General features: G+C 34.5%; 1 protein-coding gene across 2 annotated transcripts in view; it reads right to left on the bottom strand.

Annotated features, from left to right (window-relative positions):
• The window catches only part of LOC112043814 (F-box/WD repeat-containing protein 7), a 32,685-nt gene extending 11,697 nt beyond the window's left edge, over positions 1-20,988 (bottom strand). The window contains exons 1-11 of one of the 2 annotated variants that reach the window (XM_024079413.2): positions 20,798-20,988; positions 18,628-18,664; positions 16,040-16,761; positions 12,829-12,912; positions 11,977-12,021; positions 11,136-11,302; positions 6,824-7,039; positions 5,947-6,232; positions 5,151-5,332; positions 2,199-2,424; positions 1,392-1,602 (exon numbers count right to left, since the gene is read on the bottom strand). In XM_024079413.2, the coding sequence (XP_023935181.1) occupies positions 1,392-1,602; positions 2,199-2,424; positions 5,151-5,332; positions 5,947-6,232; positions 6,824-7,039; positions 11,136-11,302; positions 11,977-12,021; positions 12,829-12,912; positions 16,040-16,750 (2,128 nt within the window). In that variant the 5' untranslated portion in view covers positions 16,751-16,761; positions 18,628-18,664; positions 20,798-20,988. Of the gene's footprint in view, positions 1-1,391; positions 1,603-2,198; positions 2,425-5,150; positions 5,333-5,946; positions 6,233-6,823; positions 7,040-11,135; positions 11,303-11,976; positions 12,022-12,828; positions 12,913-16,039; positions 16,762-18,627; positions 18,665-18,889; positions 18,995-20,797 lie in introns of those variants that run through there. The other variant, XM_024079414.2, reaches the window with a different exon arrangement.
• Between the last annotated feature and the right edge of the window lie 255 nt (positions 20,989-21,243).

The following is a 21,243-nucleotide window of genomic DNA, read 5'->3' as shown; positions in this document are numbered from 1 at the left end:
TTATTTATTTCAAGTTCAAGGCTTAGTTTACATTCACTTTTGGACTTTACAATCAGATTATAATAGTACATTCATTACATTTATTAATTTGGCCTTCAAGCATGTTTGTCATTAAGATATTATCAATTATGTAGTAATATCAACTCAGTGTTTTTACACAATGCTTAACTATTTATGCATTTTTCCCCTGGAAGAGGAGGAAAAAATTACAACAGGGCAGGTTTGACATGCACGGACTAAAAAACCACTACTGTACTCCAAGGTTGGCACGGGACCCCAATGCATTACTTCATGCCACCCTCTTACGAATTTTCTCTCTTCCTCTTCTCATCTTTTTCTCTAATCTCTCTTCTCCTCATTGTCTTTCTTATCATTTGTGCGTATGCATGCCAGCTTCTTCGCTATTCAGCATACGCGTTATCACATTTTGAGAGGTTACGGCGCTGTGCGCACTTAAAAGTGGCATGTGTTAGGGTATCTTCCTCTCCGCAGAACTAACGTTTCTCTGTTGGAGTTTTCCCAATTCCGAATCGATAAGTGTTGAACATCCCGTGATCATTAAGCGCCTGCGTGTGAGCCAGCGATCCACCTCTCCATGTTTTCTGTTAAACCAGTTCCACTTCTTCAGATATAGGGCTGCCGTCTTTTTCTAGTTCTGACTTCTGAGGCTGTCGAGCAATCTGAAATATCTGCTTCGCTTTCCTTCCCTGATGAAAGTGCGACCACGTGTATCTCTTAGCGGGCCTTCTAAGCCTTTCATGTTATTAATGTTAGAATTGTTTTCCATTTTCGTCCCACGAGTGGAAGTGTACTAAGATGGATCAAAAACAAATACAGAAACAGGTACAGGAGTCTTCTTTCGTGAGTTCAACATAAACATACCACAAGCATTGGGTAAGAATAACTCCGTGTTCCAGACCGAGTCCATTGGCATAACAACTGTGACTTTAGCAATAACCGCTAAAAAGATAACAAAGTTTAATACTAACATATGCAGTGACAGTAAAGGCATACTAAAAGCTCTAGCAAAACACACGACCTCCTTAAAGATAATCTCAGACTGCCACATAGCGATATGACGTAATGTATTGCTCATTTCAAATAAGCTTCCAGAGATCCAAGAAACAGAGCAATGCAAATAGTCACTAGAAGGAAACGGTTGATGCATCTATATGTTCTGCAACTTCACAACCTTAATGACACCATCAACGCCAACATAAAGATTGAACAAAGAAACAAGAAATGAAGAACAATACAAGCTGCCTAGAGTCAAAACTTTTAAATATCTAGGATCTCTCGGAAGATAGATCAATTGAAGCGTATATATTAGAATAACAATTTGGGTATAACGATTACAAGTGTCATATTACGATAATAAAGAAGGCACTTACCAGACAAAGTATGCAGACAGTGGCCAGTAGTGATGTCCCACACTTTGACAGTGGAGTCCGCGTTGCCGGACACCAGAATGTTGGAGCGAAGCTCCATACCTGATGTCAGAGACTGGTGGCCTGTCAAGGTGTGCTTCAGTTGGCCGGACTCTACATCCCACACGCGAATCGAAGTGTCCAGAGAGCCACTCACTACGTGTATGCCGTCGAACTGAAAAACAGTTAATATATAGTCAAACGCGACAATATTAGATACTAGTGTCATACGTTTTTAAATATATGATCTGTGTGCCTATATAACTGGTTGAAATCAGAAATATTATATAACACTAACGGACCCGGTCAAGCTACGCATTGACTTATGTTTACTTCTTCGCTACCCCGACACATCCCTACTTCTACTCCTACCTTACTCTACTATAATGGTGCCATAGATGGAACATCTGGCTTAGCTGTACTTCGTTTTCTTTATTTTTATTTAGAAAGATTATCTCATAAATATTTGGCATGTCAGTTTGTAGTTCTCAAAGTATAGACATCATACACCTCAGTGACAGATATCCATACCTTAAAACCCGTAATCTATAAAACCTTTGAATGTACAGGACATCTCGAGGGTGGTACTTTTTTGTATAAGCTTATATGATTAAGCACTTTCTCAAATTCAGAACACTTCAGAGGGGCCAAATACAGTAAAACGATCGATAAGGTCATTCATAATACATTTCAGGTCATTTACAATGATCTAATTCAAGCAATAAATCCTGTGAAAAGAAAAGTACTATCGATCTTTGCACATTCTCTTACTTGCAAACTGTAGACTCTGTTGGTGTGTCCAGCTAGAGTGTGAAGGCATTCGCCTGTGTCCGGATTCCACACTTTGACGAAGAAGTCGTACGCGCCGGAAACAACAACTTTGCCGTCGTATTGCACGCAACGCACAGCAGCCAAGTGGCCGACTAGCACACGGAGACACCGCCCATCGGGGATCGACCAAATGCGGAGGGTTGCGTCACGGGAACCAGACACCACCCTGTAAAGAAGTTACACAGTCTTTTGTTATTTACAGCTCAACCCAGGGGCTCTGCTTCTCACTCAAACATTGAAATACTTCAGCGATCCCAAAACAATGTATTGAATGCCATATGCAATGCACCATGGTCCAGCAAGACTTCAGAAACACTTACATACCTTAACATTGCACCTGTTTAGGAAGAAATAGACAGGTCACTAAAAGCCTACAAACGCTTAGCTTGAGCGGCATAAAAACAGCCTTGCCATCAGATTTTTAGACGTCAGGGACTGCACATTCCGCCAGAAAAGGACATGATTTGCCAACATAGTATAGTAGTTACTCCCTCCTGGAGGGACGCTAGTGTTATAAGTCCCTCGATTATAGGTGGTATTAACATTCATTACTTAGGTTATTGTAGAAGGGAGGTATCAGTGTTGGAGGTATCAGAGGGTATTTGATGACTTTAGCTCAGTTTTTTGTTAGACAGCGCAGACGCCGTCACGCTGCCAGTCGCGTTAGTGATTTTGTGCAATAATGTTTTGTTTTTTAATTATTGTTTATCATAAACTGTTTAGTGTGGGCATGGAGAACATGTCGGGTGGGGAAGGTGAGTGGTGGCTAGTCGAAATGGATTCCTTAAACCTACTCTCAAGATCACGAGTCCTAGGACTTGCTCGAGGTGTTTCCTTTACCATAAAATAATGGTACAATCACTGTCGCTGCTACCTGCTCGAAACGACATACTAAACAGTCATTTGATTGGATTATGGTCCAGAGACTGATCTCCGATAGACAAAAGAAAGAGAACAAGAACAAGTCCTCATTATATTAGGCTATATGCCACCAGCTGGTCATACCAGAGGTACGAGAGGGGAGCGCTTTAGCTTAACTAAGAGGCGAGATAAAATAGGTATACAACCTGACTAAGTTGCATGGGAGCCAATATTATTATCTATAATCCTTTATCTGTCGTAAGCAATCATGTTGTCAATTTGTTTACATTTTTTATCTCGCCTCATTTAACGTATTTTAGTCAGATACGTTGCACAAGATAGAAACGCGTTTAGCTAAAATTATTATTTTTATCTACCTTTAAATATTTTATTATAGCTCAAATGTTTTTTTTAAATACATACATGAAAAAAATAAATTAAAAATTTTAATTTCAAATGTAATATTATTTCTTTTTCTCGTAGACAAAGAAGCAAATAGAATAGAAGAATTAAAGATAGTAAGACAAAAGCCAGATGAGACGATCTGGTACTATAGTAGTTTCGACTTATTGCAAACTATAAGCTATCAGTTAGGTTGAAAAAATATATTGATGAAAAAATGGACGACCTTTTGACTTACTACGACACACTAATCAGTCGTCTATTGACTTCTCTGACTACTTTATTTATACAACACACGTACAAAAACAAATCTTATGATAGACTCAGCAAATACGCTAGCAATAAGACCGCAGTCAATCGCGAGCCTATTGTATATTTAAAAAAAATCGCTCGATAGTAAGTAAGTATACAGGAAGGAATAACAAACGGTGTTTACATAGCTTTTGGAAAGATTTTGTAGTTTGTTTACGAACATAGCGAACCCTAAATGCTAAATCAGAATTATGGATACACGTGAGCGTATCCATAATTGAAGGTCGAAGCGTGCGACATATTGAATTTTTTGTGACTCTGAACTTACGTAATACGTTTTGTTTTTCTAGTTCATGAGTTTCATTGCTATCTATAGCTTTAAGATAAAATAGAGTATGAAACGGCATGCAACTCTATTTATTGTACAAAAAAAAACGACTATGCACCGTCTCATAATCTACAATTCGCATTGCAATAATAATTTCACTTTGGCTTATATCGCACGAAGAAATATATAATCGCTTGAAAAGGATAGAATAGATCGCATAGAAGTTAAAGTAATCTTAATATATAAAACCAAGTGGAATTTATTCGAACACTGTACTGCCTTACTTTCTGTTTACCAACAAACAAATTAAAAATGAAGGTATAAATCACTAGTCATTTCACACTAATAATAATTATAATTAATTTGTTCTTAAATTAATGAAAATAAATTTGATTAATAAGCTTAGAACAATTAGATATAGTTAATAAATTTTATATAACATTTTTTAGACAAACCATACATAATTTTCAATAAAACTTATTTATTGAAAATTATGTATGGTTTGTCATGATATGACATGCGTTATCTAATTTGTTTGTTGGTAAACAGTACTCATCAAGAAAGGCTGTAGTAGTAACTTGAGTATGGCTGGACCGATGGTTTTGTTGTATTGGCCTCTGTCCCAAATAGCAGAATAAGCATTGAAACATTAGAAAATTGAGGAAAAACGGAACATAACAAAACAGTAAAGGGACGGGATGGGTCAAGGCGAATAGCTAAGTCACAGAACAGAGAACGCTAAAAGCTAACGCTTTTAGCAATAGAAGTAGCAAGGGGGCGTGGCCCGCGTACACCCGAGTATGCGGAACAACGCAAGCGTGTCCGCGCATGTACTAGCAGTCTTGTTTTGTTCTGTGACAAAAGGAATAAATAATATTCAACTCTAAAGTAAGGGTGACATATTTAATTTTTCACTAAATATTAAACAGCCATTTAGGCCACGCCCCTGGGTACGCTGGGTTCAATACAAAGAATTGGCACTTTATAAATCTAGTTATAGTTTATAAATCTGTGAGCTAAGTACAAATCCGTGATCGCAAATAGCTTACTTGTTCTGGTGTAGATGCATGCAGCGGACGGTGGATGTGTGCCCGGCGAGGACTTTCAGGCACTGCCCACTGCTAGCGCTCCAAACGCGAAGGGTCCGGTCCGTGGAACCACTGATGACTAGATCGCCCACCATCTGAGATGACCACACCCCTCCAGAGTGACCCACAAGCGTGCGAAGACACTGTAATAGTTTAGTTGATTCATATCATATATCAAATTTAATATAAACGATATTCATTTGTATATCGGAGCCGTGATAGCCCTGTAGATTTGACCTCTGCCTCAAATTCCGGAGGAGATTGGTTCGAATCTGGTCCGGGGCACGCATCTCCAACTATTCAGTTGTATGCATTAACGAAACTTAATTAAAAATTATGTGTTTAATTAATATTTCCAAACATCAAAAAGTAATTATTAACTAATAATTTTAGTCTGGTTAAGGTTTAACTGGTCTGGTCTGGTTAACATTTCTGGTCCGTTACACATCCAAAGAGTATTAATTAGTTAAAAATTGTTCTGTGGTTAATCTATATACATACCAGCAAAATCTCTTTATAACCTATTTGTGACCTCACTAGAACTGCAGTAGGTTTTACTTTAGAACCAAAACCAACAAAGTATCCAAAGATGCTAATAAGGTAGGATAACTTGACGAGGCAAGAGAACCATCACGAGCAGACAAAATGATTGTCATAAAGAAACTGCTAAACCTTTCAGCTTGGTCACAAGTCCCGGTCTTAGCTAGGGAGCTTTTCTCTGAAAAGCATGCGTATGCATATGTCTCAAAAAACATACCTTCCCAGTGATAGCAGACCACACTTTGAGCGTAGTATCATCACTGCCGCTGAGTATGCGATTGCCATAGAACTGTAGGCAAGTGATGACATGCTCGTCGTGGCCCCTCATCTCAATAGGCGACACCACCTTGTGGAGCCAGTTCTCTTGTATCATGGACTGGCGCATGAAAGCCGTCTTCCAGGGGCTGTCGTAACGCGGGAAGGACTTGGGCATCTTCTTGAGGGTGGTCAAGCCTTTGCGACGGCACTGCTCCTTCCATAGAAGATTGTCATCGGCTAGGAACCTGTATAATAAATTGATCTTGATTTAATTGAGCTTATAGAAAAGTCATATTATAGTGTTAATGACATCGATCTCCTATTAAAAGGTGGACAAATACATTTTGTTACTTTTCGAAACGTTAGCGTTTGTAGAAATAGAGAATCGACTTGCCACACACGTATACCAGAGAAGATACAAGCCCTGATATACGAGTAGTATTAGTTAATTGGTCAGTGTGCAATAATTTCTTACATTACTATAATCTAATGTCAATAATATGTTGAAAGCTGACTATTTGGACCTAACTCACAAAATTATCGCTATACTGGATTTTCAGTCGACCATTATCGTTCCAATAATCATTTCAATCAGTGGTCTTAAAGGTTCGATCAAAAAGCTTGAAAAGCTTAAGCTAGACTGTTGATTGTACACAGAACAATCTTTTTGATAAGACATATCGCAGAAGGTTTAATATTTTTGTATGAAAGAAAGTTATATAGGTTTATAGCAGAGAACGTTTGCTGGATCATACTAAAATATGATTGTGTATGACCACAGTCTTTATCAAATGGTTGCATCCGAGGCTTTATTCATTCAAATGAAGCCATCTTACCTCCAATAACGGCAAGTTTGGGCGGCACGCAGTAGATCCTTGGGCTCTAAGTATCCCAGCACGGTAAGAGCCAACTCCTTGGGCAATAAGGATATGAAATCCCTCTGAAACAGCGGCTCGATTGATTTCATCATGTAGCGAACGTGGCTCGGCGAACACAAGTTGATAAAAGCGTCTATAGCCTGAATCTTCTCACCGTTGGTCCACTGAAGGAATCTGTTAAAAGAAAACGACAATTTTTAATATTTGAAAATTAATAATTATTTTGTAATACAACCAAAAATGTTTATTTTCGGTCATGACAATAGAGATTTAATGCTGGACAAAATCACAAATTGCTGATCTTATTATGGATTATCGCCTAACTGATAACATTACTACCAAAACTGAACACTAAACTTCAGAATTTATAACCACCATACGAAAAAAGATACACTGTTTAAATGTATTTTTTTATATACCACCTGAGGAAGACATATCAAATACCTCTAAAACACTAGAACTTTAGAAATTTCTGTCACAAAAATTTACAAAAAATACGTCGTCTTTCACGTGTATCTAATACCACAATGGATAACATTTCTAGAGACACTGAAACCACTATTTTGATCTACGAGACCGTGTTTATATGCGCACAAATTTACAAGATTCTTTGTCACTAGCATCGAATATAAATCATGAAATTCTAACGAATCAGTCAGGGTCATTCCAGTATAATAAAAACACGAGACAGTCAAAACCGAGTGGAACAAGATTGAGAGGGTTTCATACTATAACCATTTTTTTTTCTCATTTATTTATTTGTCCTTTTTTTTAATTTTTAACAATGTAAATATAAAAATAAAATACTATCCAAACTTTACAATTTTTTTTTTAATATTTTTAATATCTGAATTGCAAGTTATCTACACTTTTCATTTCACATTATTTCAGTTTTTTTTACAAAGTAGCACTAATTTCAAGGTATGTATATAAATAATAGTTAACAGAATTTATATACTATTTTTTGTATGTAATTATTATTGTTATTTTGTTTTCTCCATGTATTTTTTTATACACTATCCCGCATTTAATTACATTAAATCCTTTAGCCAAAGGTTGTCTGGCAGATATTGCTATAAGCAATGACACCGCCTTTGCACAAACTTGTTTCCTATGTTTTCTTCTGTTTTTGTTGTTTTGTTGTTGTTTTTATGCAATAAAGTATACATAAATAAATAAAATAGAATTTTTAATTCTGTGTTATAATTTTTGGATTTCTGTAATAAAAACATCTAATAATAAAATATGAATAAATACCAAAAATCCAGCAATTTGATCCCACATAAACTGTTTCCTTACTATGAGATACGGATCACCAACATAACACACATTCTAGAAAGATCTGCGGTTTACACGAATTGTACGGGACTATACTAACCAAGGAATTTTTTTATTTTAAAACAATTTACAATTTTCAAGTTTTTGTTTAAATTTATGTAATTACAGACAATAAAACTTTTGATAACGCTCAGCAAACTAACTTTTCCAATGATAACCAATTAAACCTAACCAAACCTAACCTATTTAATTTTGCCACTAAAAATATTTAAGGTCCGCTTGTAAAATTTATAATAAATAGCAGTTTTATTCATGAATACATAAAAAAGATTTAAATTAATATCTTATTCCTGTGATTTACGATACCTTTAATACATCGGTTTTCTAGCATAACTTTAGTATTATTGTTATTTAATTCCATCTTATAAAGTTTTTCTTGATTGTACACTGATAAGAAATAACAGACCCAAAAACAAAATAATACAGGAAAACATATTATAATCTATTGTAAACCAATATAATTACCGAGAATGTACGGAGCGCGTTTATTGAATAATACTTGAATACATTTGACATTGTCAGAACAATAACTTGTCAACAAGCGTTTATTTGTGTTTACCCTTTCAATTGAAGATTTCAGATTCAGATTAATATTTAATTTAACTTGCATCTACAGTCAAATCTAAAGAACCAAATTGTTAACAACTGATTCACTTTGAATGAAATTTATGTATAAGACTTGATTAATATAGTTTATACTAATATTATAAATAAGTTATTTTAGTGGATTGTGTATACTCTTGATCTAATGTACCGACTTGAAAAAAGGAGGTTCTCAATTCGGCGCATAAGTTTTTTTATGTTTGTTACCTCATAACTTCGTCATTTTTTAACCAATTTTAAAAAATCTTTTTTGTTTTAAAGAGTATACTTCCAGACTGGTCCCAATTAATTATCATGAAAATCGGTTCATTAGTTTAGTGTTAAAATGAAAATAACGAAATTGCCCGTACTGTGGCGCTTTCGTTCACTATGAGTTCAAAATCACAAAAACACCGACTTCAAAATCACAAAAATAAACTAAAAAGCGAAAAATTACATCGTATGTGGTACCTTCTGATCATTAACTAATACCACCAACAAAGCATAAACTAAAGAAGTAAAGCAATTTTTTATAATGACTTCAAAGAAATAATGATTATTTTTAAAAAAGGTAACAGCACCAAATTGAGAACTTACTCTTTTCCCTGACGATTTGGGTCTAGTATATGCGTAGCTTAAATATTTATAAATGTTAACAACAAAACACGGATGAAATGTATTTTCTATTCCATAATACATATAGAATTACAATTAAAGTGTCTGTGTCTAATACCAAAAAACTGCTTTTTCTGAAGTGGTATTTAGTTGATTCTAGAATGAATGATAGGGAAGATTATTCAAGTATAATTTTCATGTTTTATGTTTACAGTGAGAATACAACGATTTTACAGCAATATTACAAAAAAAAATTATGGTCTCGCTGTGTTTGTAAAAAACTGTTTTTACACGAAGTCACAATCTTTCACTAGTTTGGAATGATAATAGTTTTCAAAAAGGTCATCGTTTTGACATTAAGATAAAATCTCCTTTACAAAATTATTTCTAAAGGATGTCTTATCTACACAGGAAGTATATTAACGAAAACGTACTCAGCTTAACAAAACCCAAAATTCAATAAGAAGATTACCATCTACGACAAAAAAATAGTATAGATACAAAATAGTGCTGAAAAATTATACGTAATAAATATTTGACTGTTCTGATATTTTCAATATGTCTACGTATTAGTTTGGACTAAAATCAAATAGACTAAAGTTTAACAATCTATACCAATTCTAACACACGTTATTTGGAGGATATTGGATACATCACATAGTTTATAACAAAGTCGCTTTCGTTGTTGATGTCAATAAAATATTTATTGGGTTCTTTTTGAGTTCATTTAGTTTTAGTTGAGGTCTGGAATTTAGTCCTGGTCAATATAAGTAACATCTCATAGTAATCTATGCAGAGACTATTCATTATTATTATCATCCGAACCGGCAACCACAACACTTACATAATTGTTGTGGTTGCCGGTTCATGAAATTATCAAAAAGCATGATATATTAAATAGGGATGATGACAGTTTTTTAAATTGTACATAAATTAGAAGTACGCTAATAATAAAGCAATTTTGTAAAAGTAACAGGGTATCTTCGTTCATTACTTTCGGAGCTACAGGGATTTAAGGGTCGAATTTGCGGCACCATACAAAATGGTACGATTTAATGACGTCGTAGGTCTTAATGATCGTTAGATTTTTAAGGGCATTCTCACAAAATTACTAATATCTTTGTTATCTGTGCGTTTATATTTATAGTTAAAATTTTGAAAAATGTCTCATTCAATGTAAGGAAGCTAAAATTGTATGAACTTTCATCAAATTACGTTGAAATTTTATAATCTTATTTATTTTGCAAATATCCAGTCAATCTTTGCTTTTTATGTATAAATTAGTTAACATTGACCTTATTTACCGAATGTATAATAAAAATCAATATATTCAAACCTAGTCATCATCCCCATTATTAGCTTATAAGCAGCCTACTTCATATCCAAGCCTTCCTCCTTAGAGAATAAGCTGTAACATGGTTAGGCAGTTAGACAGCCCCAATTGAATTGATAATAATAGATTTAGACGGCCTCCGTGGCGCAATGGTATGCGCGGTGGATTAACAAGACGGAGGTACTGAGTTCAATCCCCGACTGGGCCGATTGATGTTTTCTTAATTGGTCTCAGGTCTGGCTGGTGGGGGTCTTCGGCCATAGCTAGTACCCTACCGGCAAAGACGTACCGCCAACTAGTTAAAAAGTTAGCCCGCTTCCATCTTAGATTGCATCATCCCTTACCATCAGGTGAGATTGTAGTCAAGGTCTAACTTGTACAGAATAAAAAAAAAAAGATAACCTTTGCATCCATTGCTTCAAATCAGGAGGTCCCTGTAGGTTGGCGTTCTGCAGCGAGATGCTGTTGTGAATGGAGGACCATTCGGACCCCGAGCATGTCATAACGCTGCCGTCCGGACAGAACTTCTTAGCAGACTGCGGCGGTGGCGGCTCATAACGTCGTTTCCTCTGTAATAAAACATATCATTAAACCTCATTCCTGGTAGACTAAGGGTCTGTGAACCATAGACCTTCGTACGCTACCATAGAGTACGCTCGATCTTGTCTGCTGAGGGACTGACTCGTCTATTTATAAAGTTTGTCAGCTCATGCTGCTACCATAAGTAATAGATAATAGATAATAATTAATTTTGACATTTTATCCTTCCTATAAATTTGACATATAATTATATAAATGTTATGTGCGCCTATTGTTTATATGCATATCAGAATTCTTTAATATGCGTTATTTTATGTTTTAACGTTTAATATGTGTATTGTTGGCGTGCTTTATATAAATAAATAAATAGGTACGGTAGCCAATTATGGAGTATACTTAGACGGTTGAGAGTATCTTTCAAACAAAAAAAGAGTTTTCAAAATTGGATATTAAATGACGAAGTTATGAGATAACAAACATTAAACAAAAAAACCGTGACTAATTGAGAGAAACTCCTCCTTTTTTTGAAGTCAGTTGAAAGTATGAGGTATCCTATAGAAAGCTCTTTGTGTACTACATTGGTAACCGATCAATGCTATGTGATTCGATCACACAGAGATAGAGTACGCTCGCCCTTGTCTGCTGAGGGACTGACTCTTCATATAAGGCCAATAAATAATATTAGTTAGTTAAAAAAACTCACCCATAGCCTTTCATCTGGTTCCGGTTCATCATCGTCATCGTCATCCTGCAAATATCATAGAATTAGCATATTATTTTATATTAAAATTTGTTCCCATCACTTGAATAACAAAGGAATTTACATTAACCCAGTGGATATGACCTCCAAATCCGGTCCAGAGCATGCACCTCCAACTTTTCAGTTGTGTGCTATTTAAGAAATTAAATATCACGTGTCTCAAACAGTGAAGGAAAACATCGTGAGGAAACCTGTATACCAGAGAATTTTCTTAATTCTCTGCATATGTCAAGTCTGCCAATCCGCATTGGGCCAGCGTGGTGGACTATTGGCCTAACCCATCTCATTTTGAGAGAAGACTCAAGCTCAGCAGTGAGCCGAATATGGATTGATGATGATGATATGAGTAGTAATTTTGAGGGTATTTCCCCTACATGTAAAGTTGGGATATTTTTTTTTTATTCTTCTAGCCCAGGCAACACAAACACAAGCTACACAGAGTCTTCGACGGCGAAGACGAGGTCCCCGACATTTAACATTGCCCAGACGTGGGTTTTTTTAAATCACGATTTGGAAGGTGCCTGGACTGATACACTCAGGCCAAAAAACTCTTTCAGAACAGAGATCCCTTCTCTAAGCCGAGGTCCATATCTCAGAGGAGTCGTTCTTATCTGATCCTGCTTCTGCTTTCAGGCCCCATCAGGTGATGCTTCTGCGCTCACCCAAACGTCACTGGAGTAGTGACGCCGCTGAGGTCCCATAAGGAGCCTATGGCACTTAATGAGAGTTCAAACGTTAAACCTCAAATGCACACACAAACTTTTAACTGGAAAATTTAACAGATTGGCTGTTTACCTCATGAGATGATAGGCAAGTGCACCACGACTCCTCGTTCACATCCGAATCTGAATCGTCATCACCATCGCAGAACTGGTATGTCTGCAATAGAAAATTTACAATAAGCTACTTGAAACTTTTTTTTAATGTTCTTAAATAGTTCATTATAGTTATACAAGATTAAAAAAAAAGTAATATTTTTTTGAGACAGTGATTACATGAACATTTTAGTTTCTAAATATGTTTTCACAATACGAGCGAACGGCACCTTCGTAAAACACATTTTGAAGTGTTTTTCAGACAGCATGGCTACGGTGACAGTCGCCTGCATGTATGCATGCATCCATCTTATATGAAATGCACTGTAGTACATGAGTTCCTTTATCCAAAGGTTGTCTAAGCTTTTAAACAGAAATTATACGTAGATATCCAACTATACTAATAGGTATAAAAATATAATATCTACAATTTACATATTATAATTTTCAATTAAATAATATAAAATCATTTTTTACCAACTACATACTTAAATATACCTATGTACTTAACTAAACATTAGGTAAGTACGTACATATTAATTAGGTACCTTATTTACTGCTACTAATAAAGTTATTTTAAAGTTTTCATAAAAAGTAAAACCTTTCTTATTACGAAAAAATATTTAAGTTTCTAATTTTTTGTTATTGTTTAGGAAGCATCCAAATGCGATTTTTCGTGTGGGTGCACGAGTGCGCGGGTGTGAAGTCGTGCGCGCGGGGCATGCGCCAGGCCTGGTCTTATATTGGGGTACAGTACAGTGGGATGTATTGTTATCCAAGTATCCACATAACTATATTTGTTTTATAAACAATCCTTATCTATATTGACTGTTGTATTACTTTTATATCTCTTTCGTTATCTGTTACTAGAAAAACTTAAATTGCGTATAATTTTATCTTCTTTAAGAATATAGGGTATGCCTATTGTTTGTAATGTGTACAATATAATTAAATAATAAACATCATTTGATTTGTCTTGTAATTTGATGATAATCTAAAATCAAATATGCCTTTAACTGACACTTTGGCAACATCATTAGAACCGACATGGTTTTGGCAATGTTATTACTGACATGAAAATTATTCTGCAATTCAGCAAAACAAAATACATTTTAGCACAATGTTTTGTCAGCACAATTTTGCGTATGTGACATAAATTCCTTAATCTACTATCATATTATCATTAAACTTAAATTATGACATTTAAAAAAATATCACCAAATTTTACAAAAAGTATTAACTGCTGCTATATAGACACCGAACTTTGCCGAACTTTTATATTTTGAGATAAATAAACAATTATAAAACATAAATGACCATGTTTCGTGGATATAATATAAATTTTTAACCTATAAAGTTTTTACCTAAAGTATGTATTGCCTAATCCCTCTTGAGAGGAGACTCATGCTCAACAGTGAGTCAAAAATGGTGTATTGACAAATTGAAGTTTCGTTTACTTTTCCTTACGCACACTCATCGTAATAATCAATTTTGGTGTCTTGCATAACAAATTACTATTTTACTAATTACAGTTGTTTTTTTAATTAGTCATGATTTTATAGAAAACACCTCTGCTATTTGTTAGTCTGCCGGTTGATCGCTTATGAACAAAAGAACAAAAAACAATTAGACAAGATTGTAGTCAAACATGAGTATTTTTAAAAGCTTTTATTAATTTATTATTTGAACTCAAGTTAAAAGTATATATCTTCAACTGATTGAGCTGAAGTTTTATATAAATGTTAAGTATGGATGATATGTTATATGACCACCAAAGATGGCGGAAAAGTTATTTTTACTACAACATAGGTATCAAATGAAAGGGCTTATTAGGAGTAACTTAAAAATATGAACAGACTCAGAGACCTAGCCAGCGATAACTAAAAAATTTTTTTTTAAACGCTTTATTTAAAAAGAAGAAAATATTTTTTTTTTTTAAATTTTAACTTTAACCTTATAACTTCATTACAATTTATATGTATCGTATCTTTTGTATAGGAGTACAGAATTTTTTTTTAGACTTTCGAATATTTTCTATCCGTAAGAACCATCCTAGTACTTTTAGGAATATTCTAAAAAAAGAATTACCGAAATCAGTTCTGCCGTTCTCGAGATATGCGCTTAGGAAGATTCAAGATTCATATTTGCACAGAAGATACGAATTGTTTGTATGGGAGAATTAAATTTTTTAGACTTATTTCATTAGATTATATTGTTCAATTCATATAACCGACTTAAAGCTCTAAGACGTCACGATATCGCGTTTCTACTATTTTGAATTTCGAATTTGTACACAAAAAGAAGCTGTTTTTTTTAGTAGTAATTAGTTATTCATATACTATGGTGTAGATAGTATATGTTTTTGTGTGTGTGTGTAATTATTTTCTTTAGGAATTAAATGTATAGGTTTTGTTATAATATCTATGGCATGAGATTAGATAAAGTAGAGTATTAAACGGTTCATAACTTCGTATTAAAAAACACTCAGTACTATTACAAAACTAACCGTTTTATTTTATAAAATGTATTTTTTTAATAACACATATTATTCAACCATTCGCAATCTACTATTTTAGTATAATAACTAATAAGCCACCAAGTTCATAATGCATTATTGCGCGGAAAACACATAGCTCATAAACAGAGTAGCATACACTTTGTGGGGCACGCTAGGAACATCCTGCAATGTTCTACTCTGTGTCCATAAACCTAGTTGTAGGTGATAAGCCTCATATGCCTGTTATTGCAATGGTAACCAAGCCTTAGAAACAAATATGGTTACAGTACTTCCGCAGATTCTATCATAAAAAGCTCAAATTATCAATACTTGTAACATTAAGATATTTTTGTAGCGGCAATTATCTTGAATTTACATACATATTATATTGAATTGTCACTAAAGCTAAAGGCTAAAGGTGTGTACTGAAAATCAGATCGATCTGTCAACAGGAAAGAGGTAAATGTACTTTTCACTCTCGTAAATTTGAACCCAACAGGTGGGTCAAGCTAAATTTAAACGTTTTAATAATATTTGCCATGTACCAAGAAATTCATATGAGAGATAATAAATATGAGCGTTACTACAAAACACTGTATCTGAAGATACAGTGCAATGTCACTTAACACATGTGTGTGCAGTGCACGTAAGTAAATAAGACTCTATAATGTAAAATCTCATAAGAAATACTCACAGATGATTTGGAGCTTCCACTTCCATTCCTCTTACTGCTGTCGTCCAAACCTAGCAACTTCTCAGCATTAGATGTTGAAGGAACTGTAAAGTCTTTGCTGTCACAACTTGCACTAGAGGCGTTTGAGTTAGATCGACTCGTTGAAACATTTATGCCGTCACACATTTCAGTGTCTCCTGAATGCTCCATTAAATCCCCCTTGTATAACTTTCCTTTAGGAAAATCTTTCTTTTCTTGTATATTACTGGTCAATAACTTTTGCATAAAATCAACCTTCTTTGGTGTTTTTGGTGCTTGGTACTGTGTCCGTGAGTGTATCATGTTCTTTATGGTAACATTGCTGCCTTCACAATCGTCGCTTTTACTGCAGCCGGGTAAGCTGAAGTCATTGGCCATCATATTTGATAATGTCGAAATTGTTTCAGAACTAGAAGTTAGACTTGAGTTAGCACTGGATAGATTTCCAGAGAATCGTGGATTGGCCCCAATTTCATCATCTACTATCATACTGGAGCAATGTTTCAATAACCTATTCTCCTCCTCAAAGTCTTCACGCTCGAGATCATCAATTTTTTGCCTAACATTGCAAGAACTGCTTGCATTTTCACTTAACCTGTTGTCTCTACCAGTCTTGTTCTCTACATTGTTCTCAAATGAAACATTGTTTATTTCATACACATCGCACTTTGAATGTGAACATGACGGTTCCATTCTAATTTATTCTGAAAATAAATATTTTTACGTTAATACTATAAATTTTGTATTTATAAAAGTTATATATACAACTGGCGGACGCCCGCGACTTCGTCCGAGTGGAATTCAGTTTTCCCCAAATCCCACGGGAATACTACTACGCTACTTTTCCGAGATGAAAAGTAGCCTATGTGTTAATCCAGAGTAAAATCTGCTTCCATTTCAGATGTCAGCCAAATCGCTTCAGTAGCTACAGTGCAAAGTTGATGGGTCAAGTAGATGGTCTAGCTAAACTGAATTATACAAGCATATACTTGTAAAATAAAACCTCTATAGGTCCATAGTAAAAATGCCAAACTCAACACTGACTGGGGGGTGGGTTCATGGCACACATTTGCATCTACACAGCCACCAGTGAGGTAGTCAATAAAGACTTATAATATGTCTGTTTTTTAGTAGCAACTGGAAACACATGAATGCTTCAGAAGAAATATTTGCAGAAATACTTCCACACAAACTCTGTCACTAGAAACTTTAGCATACTCTCTACTAAATGATATTATATGTTCTTCTTGTTTAATATTTCAATGAAAATTCCATATAATAAACCAATTATCATGAAATTTATTTAATTTTTGACTTTTCTCTGAAATAATTATGAGCCACACAAGGAATAAAAATTTATAAACAAAGTTACTTACAAGACCCAATTAAAATTAAATAAATCATCATTAATCCTATCCAATAAAGAAAGTGAATAAATATATCTACCTCATAAAAAATAAAGTTCAAAAACTATACCCCAAGTACATAAAACATGGGTCTAATTAAAAACTATAGCCCGACTACGTAAAAAGGGGACTCAAAAGAATGAAACAAGAAAATATTTCAGATTTAAATTGAGAAATGCATAGACCATTCAAAAATGGTCATGGTAGAGCCGTAGTCGCACCATTACAACCTAGCATATACCTATTTTTAAAATAGAAGTGTTCCTGACATAATCACATTAGACCGTATACAGTCAGCGTGACCATGTAAAAATAGAAAAATGCATGGTGTGTGTGACGATTATCTCAGTTTATTTTTTTGAGGTTATTTTCACAGGTTTAAATACTGTCATATACTTTTTTTATAAAATTTATATAGCCTATGTCACCAGGGCTATTATTACAAATCTTTTGACACCTCAATCATTAATATCAGTTCAGTGCTACAGTTAAACATCTAAATCATACGTAGCCAAAATTAATAAAATAAAAACTACCCTTCCTTTTGGCTTTGCCATAGCGGGTAAAAATAGAATATTTTGGAGTCAACAACGTGTTAAGATGAAATTGTTTGAAAGTAAAATGTAGGTAAAAGGTATTTCAACTTAGGTGTGTTAGTTTTTCGTGATGACTAATAAATAAATTAATCACTCTACAGAAAAAATATTTTGTGACAAAACAAAATAAAAGAGAACCTTTCTTTATAGTAATAATTGTGGGACTATACAAATGCCCACCTGATGTAAGTGTAAAACCATTGTCCATAAACAGAGTAACACTTAACAGAGCTTGCAATTGCAATCAGATTTACACCACCAACCATGTCCTTTTGTTTGAAGGCAGAAATATGCATTGTGGTAGTTCTTTACCAGACAAGCTTTGTCACGAATAGCTCTACTTCTAATACACACAGGCTGCCTATTTAATTTTCATTTTACCGGACACAATGATATAAGATTTATAATTATATGAGTATTATATAAAGTGTAGTGCTTTACCTGAGAAGCTCTGTCACAAATAGCTCTAGTACTACTGATAAACACAGGCAACCTATTTAATTTTTATTTTAATGAGCACAAAAGTTTTATAATTTATTATAGGCGAACTAATTAGGTGAGTACTCACATTTAACTGCTATGTCAAACTAGTTCTGCATGAGTACCTGTAAAAAAATAAATGTAATTTAATACTGAGAGTAAGGAGTGGCATTTGAATCATAAACATGATACAATAATGGTATGCAGTCATCTTAACTCTTTATGGCTTTATTTAAACAACATGACATAGTACTCTGACCAGTCAGTTCAAGTTTCATGAATTCTTTGTAACACTAAGATAAGTCTCAACAGCAACCAAATTCGGAAGATTGTGTTACAAACCTACCTACCTTGTTCCATGTGACCCACATTATGTTGAGTTGAGCGCAAAACTATCAGAGACCCTTTCACAAAGAGCTCTATCACTACTAAAACCTACAAAGAACTGGAGGTTATGATTTAAAAGAAAGCTTATCATTTACAACCTTACAACCAGCGGCGTGCACTGCATAGATGCAAAGATGCACTGCATACCCTGAGGACTACAAGCTATCCTATTGCTGTAAATTTGTATTAAAGGTATTCTTCATACCCTAGTAAAGGGTCTTGTGCACCCCACTGCTTAGAACCTATACCACATTATATTCAAAACAAGTTACATAATAAAAAAAAAAGAGCAGTTGGAAGAAATATTTTCCAGAAAGAGTAACCCCAGGTTGAGAACTCATAGTTACCACAAAGCTTCCTCCAATCTCTCTCTTAAAAACAAAATCATTCAAGTATAACTAAAAGAAATTTTAACGTTGTTAACAACTGTAGATTTCTTTTTCAAAAGAGCAAATGTTGGGGTTTTTACCGTCTCTTCTCAGCACATCCTGCGTTCCGAACCAGTGGTAGTTTTTACAAATAGTCAAACTTGATGTTTCAAAAGTGCTTGTAAACTAAGCCTACTTGAAATAAATAAATTATGAATTTTTTGGAACCTAAAATTAAAGTTATAAGGGTTCCAAATGTGCCTTAATTCGAGAAGAGTCCACAACAAACCCATTCATCATTGGATTATATTGGAGGAATATATTGTCTGAGGATTGATAACTGCAAGATCACTAAATATGTTCATAAACAGACTCAACAAGTACATTAAGCAGCAAGATGCATTAATAATAATTATAATTAGTACAAAAATGTTTAGTCTTTATAAAGAAGCCCTAACCTTAAAATATGTTAACCTATTCCTACAATCCCTTTAATAATTTTTATAATGACAATTATGCTTGGAGGCACTCTCTGGTTTCACCTGTACTAACTACTACAATTTTTTAAATAACAGAAACATAATAATAAGCACTCCCAATATGTTTATACTTAAAAACGATTGAAAGAATGGCTAACTAGAAACTTCAATTTAGAGTTAAAAAAAAATATGATGGATGTTATTGAACTCTATCAAAGTATGCTGGTAACACAAACAATTTTTTTTTTCAATTTATCTTAAGACTAGCCATATGCTATGATACTATGAATATTACACATACATGACTAATAACCCTTCATTCTCACAAGAACTAGCTCAAACTCCTAATAATAATAACCATCATGAAAAGTATGTTTTCTAGGGGGACTCTACAATACATTAATATCAACATGTTAGGGAGCTGCAAGCAAGGAAGTAGTCAATATAGATTGGAGACTAGACAATTACTCCATAATCATCACCAACAAGGCCACTCAATACCAATCAACTACTACAGTTTGGCCTTGATTATGAACTGTCATAATCAAGGCCAAACTAATCTACATGTTTTACATTTTGGAGAATAACACCAATGAAAACACAAAAACGCATTACGATCACACAGGCCGCGTATATATTTCGTCGGTTACGAACGCAGGAAATCGGCCCATGTGCAAAAGAAGTAAAAAAAAAGACCCACGTCTCCGAAATAAAGGTGCCCGACCGTGAGAATTTTTTTTTTTTACGTAGAGCAGGATTCACATGCACCCATGCAAACAATAAAAATCTATAAGCAATTATCCACGGGTAGTGGCGAAATTCATCGACCTTTATGTGAAAAATCTATCGAGCCCAGCCAATGACCTATATATTATTGATATAGCTGTATGCGCAGAAACGCACTGCCAGCTGAATAGCTCTATCTGGGATTATAAAAGGGTACAGTGTGAAAACATAAAAATGTGGAATGAGAAACTAATTACGACCCGTACATCTGTCATAAAACACTGCCTAGGCCACTCACCTGTATTGATTCTGTTGCACTGGATATTTTTTTTAATGTCCGACGAATGTATTTATTTCATCACGGCTTTCATTTAGAGTTTGTAAGTCTTGCAATCGTTTAGCGAATTATAATTTTCATTACCAAAAGTCAACACCAACCAACACCGTGGTCGGCCATCCATAGACCCATAGAGTAGTATAATACGCATAGACCCTAGAGCGTAGAGTACTTGAAATGTAGAGCTAGGTCGTAGTGTTTATATTCTATACTAGACATAGAGTTAATAAGTAATAATCACTTTTATCTATGGTATCTATGAATAATCATAGTCAGAAAAAAATGTAGAGCCCATGTAGAGCGGTCTTAGACCATTAATAACTGGACTTGTTTCGCACCCAAATTCACCAACAAAAAAGTCTGTCGTTTTTTGAGGGGGACGAGGTAAACTCACACATCGAAAATAT

This window comes from Bicyclus anynana, chromosome Z, assembly GCF_947172395.1.
Source record: "Bicyclus anynana chromosome Z, ilBicAnyn1.1, whole genome shotgun sequence".
Lineage (NCBI taxonomy): Eukaryota > Metazoa > Arthropoda > Insecta > Lepidoptera > Nymphalidae > Bicyclus > Bicyclus anynana.
Note: the sequence above shows the minus strand (reverse complement) of the source record. Positions and strands in the feature narration are given on the sequence as shown.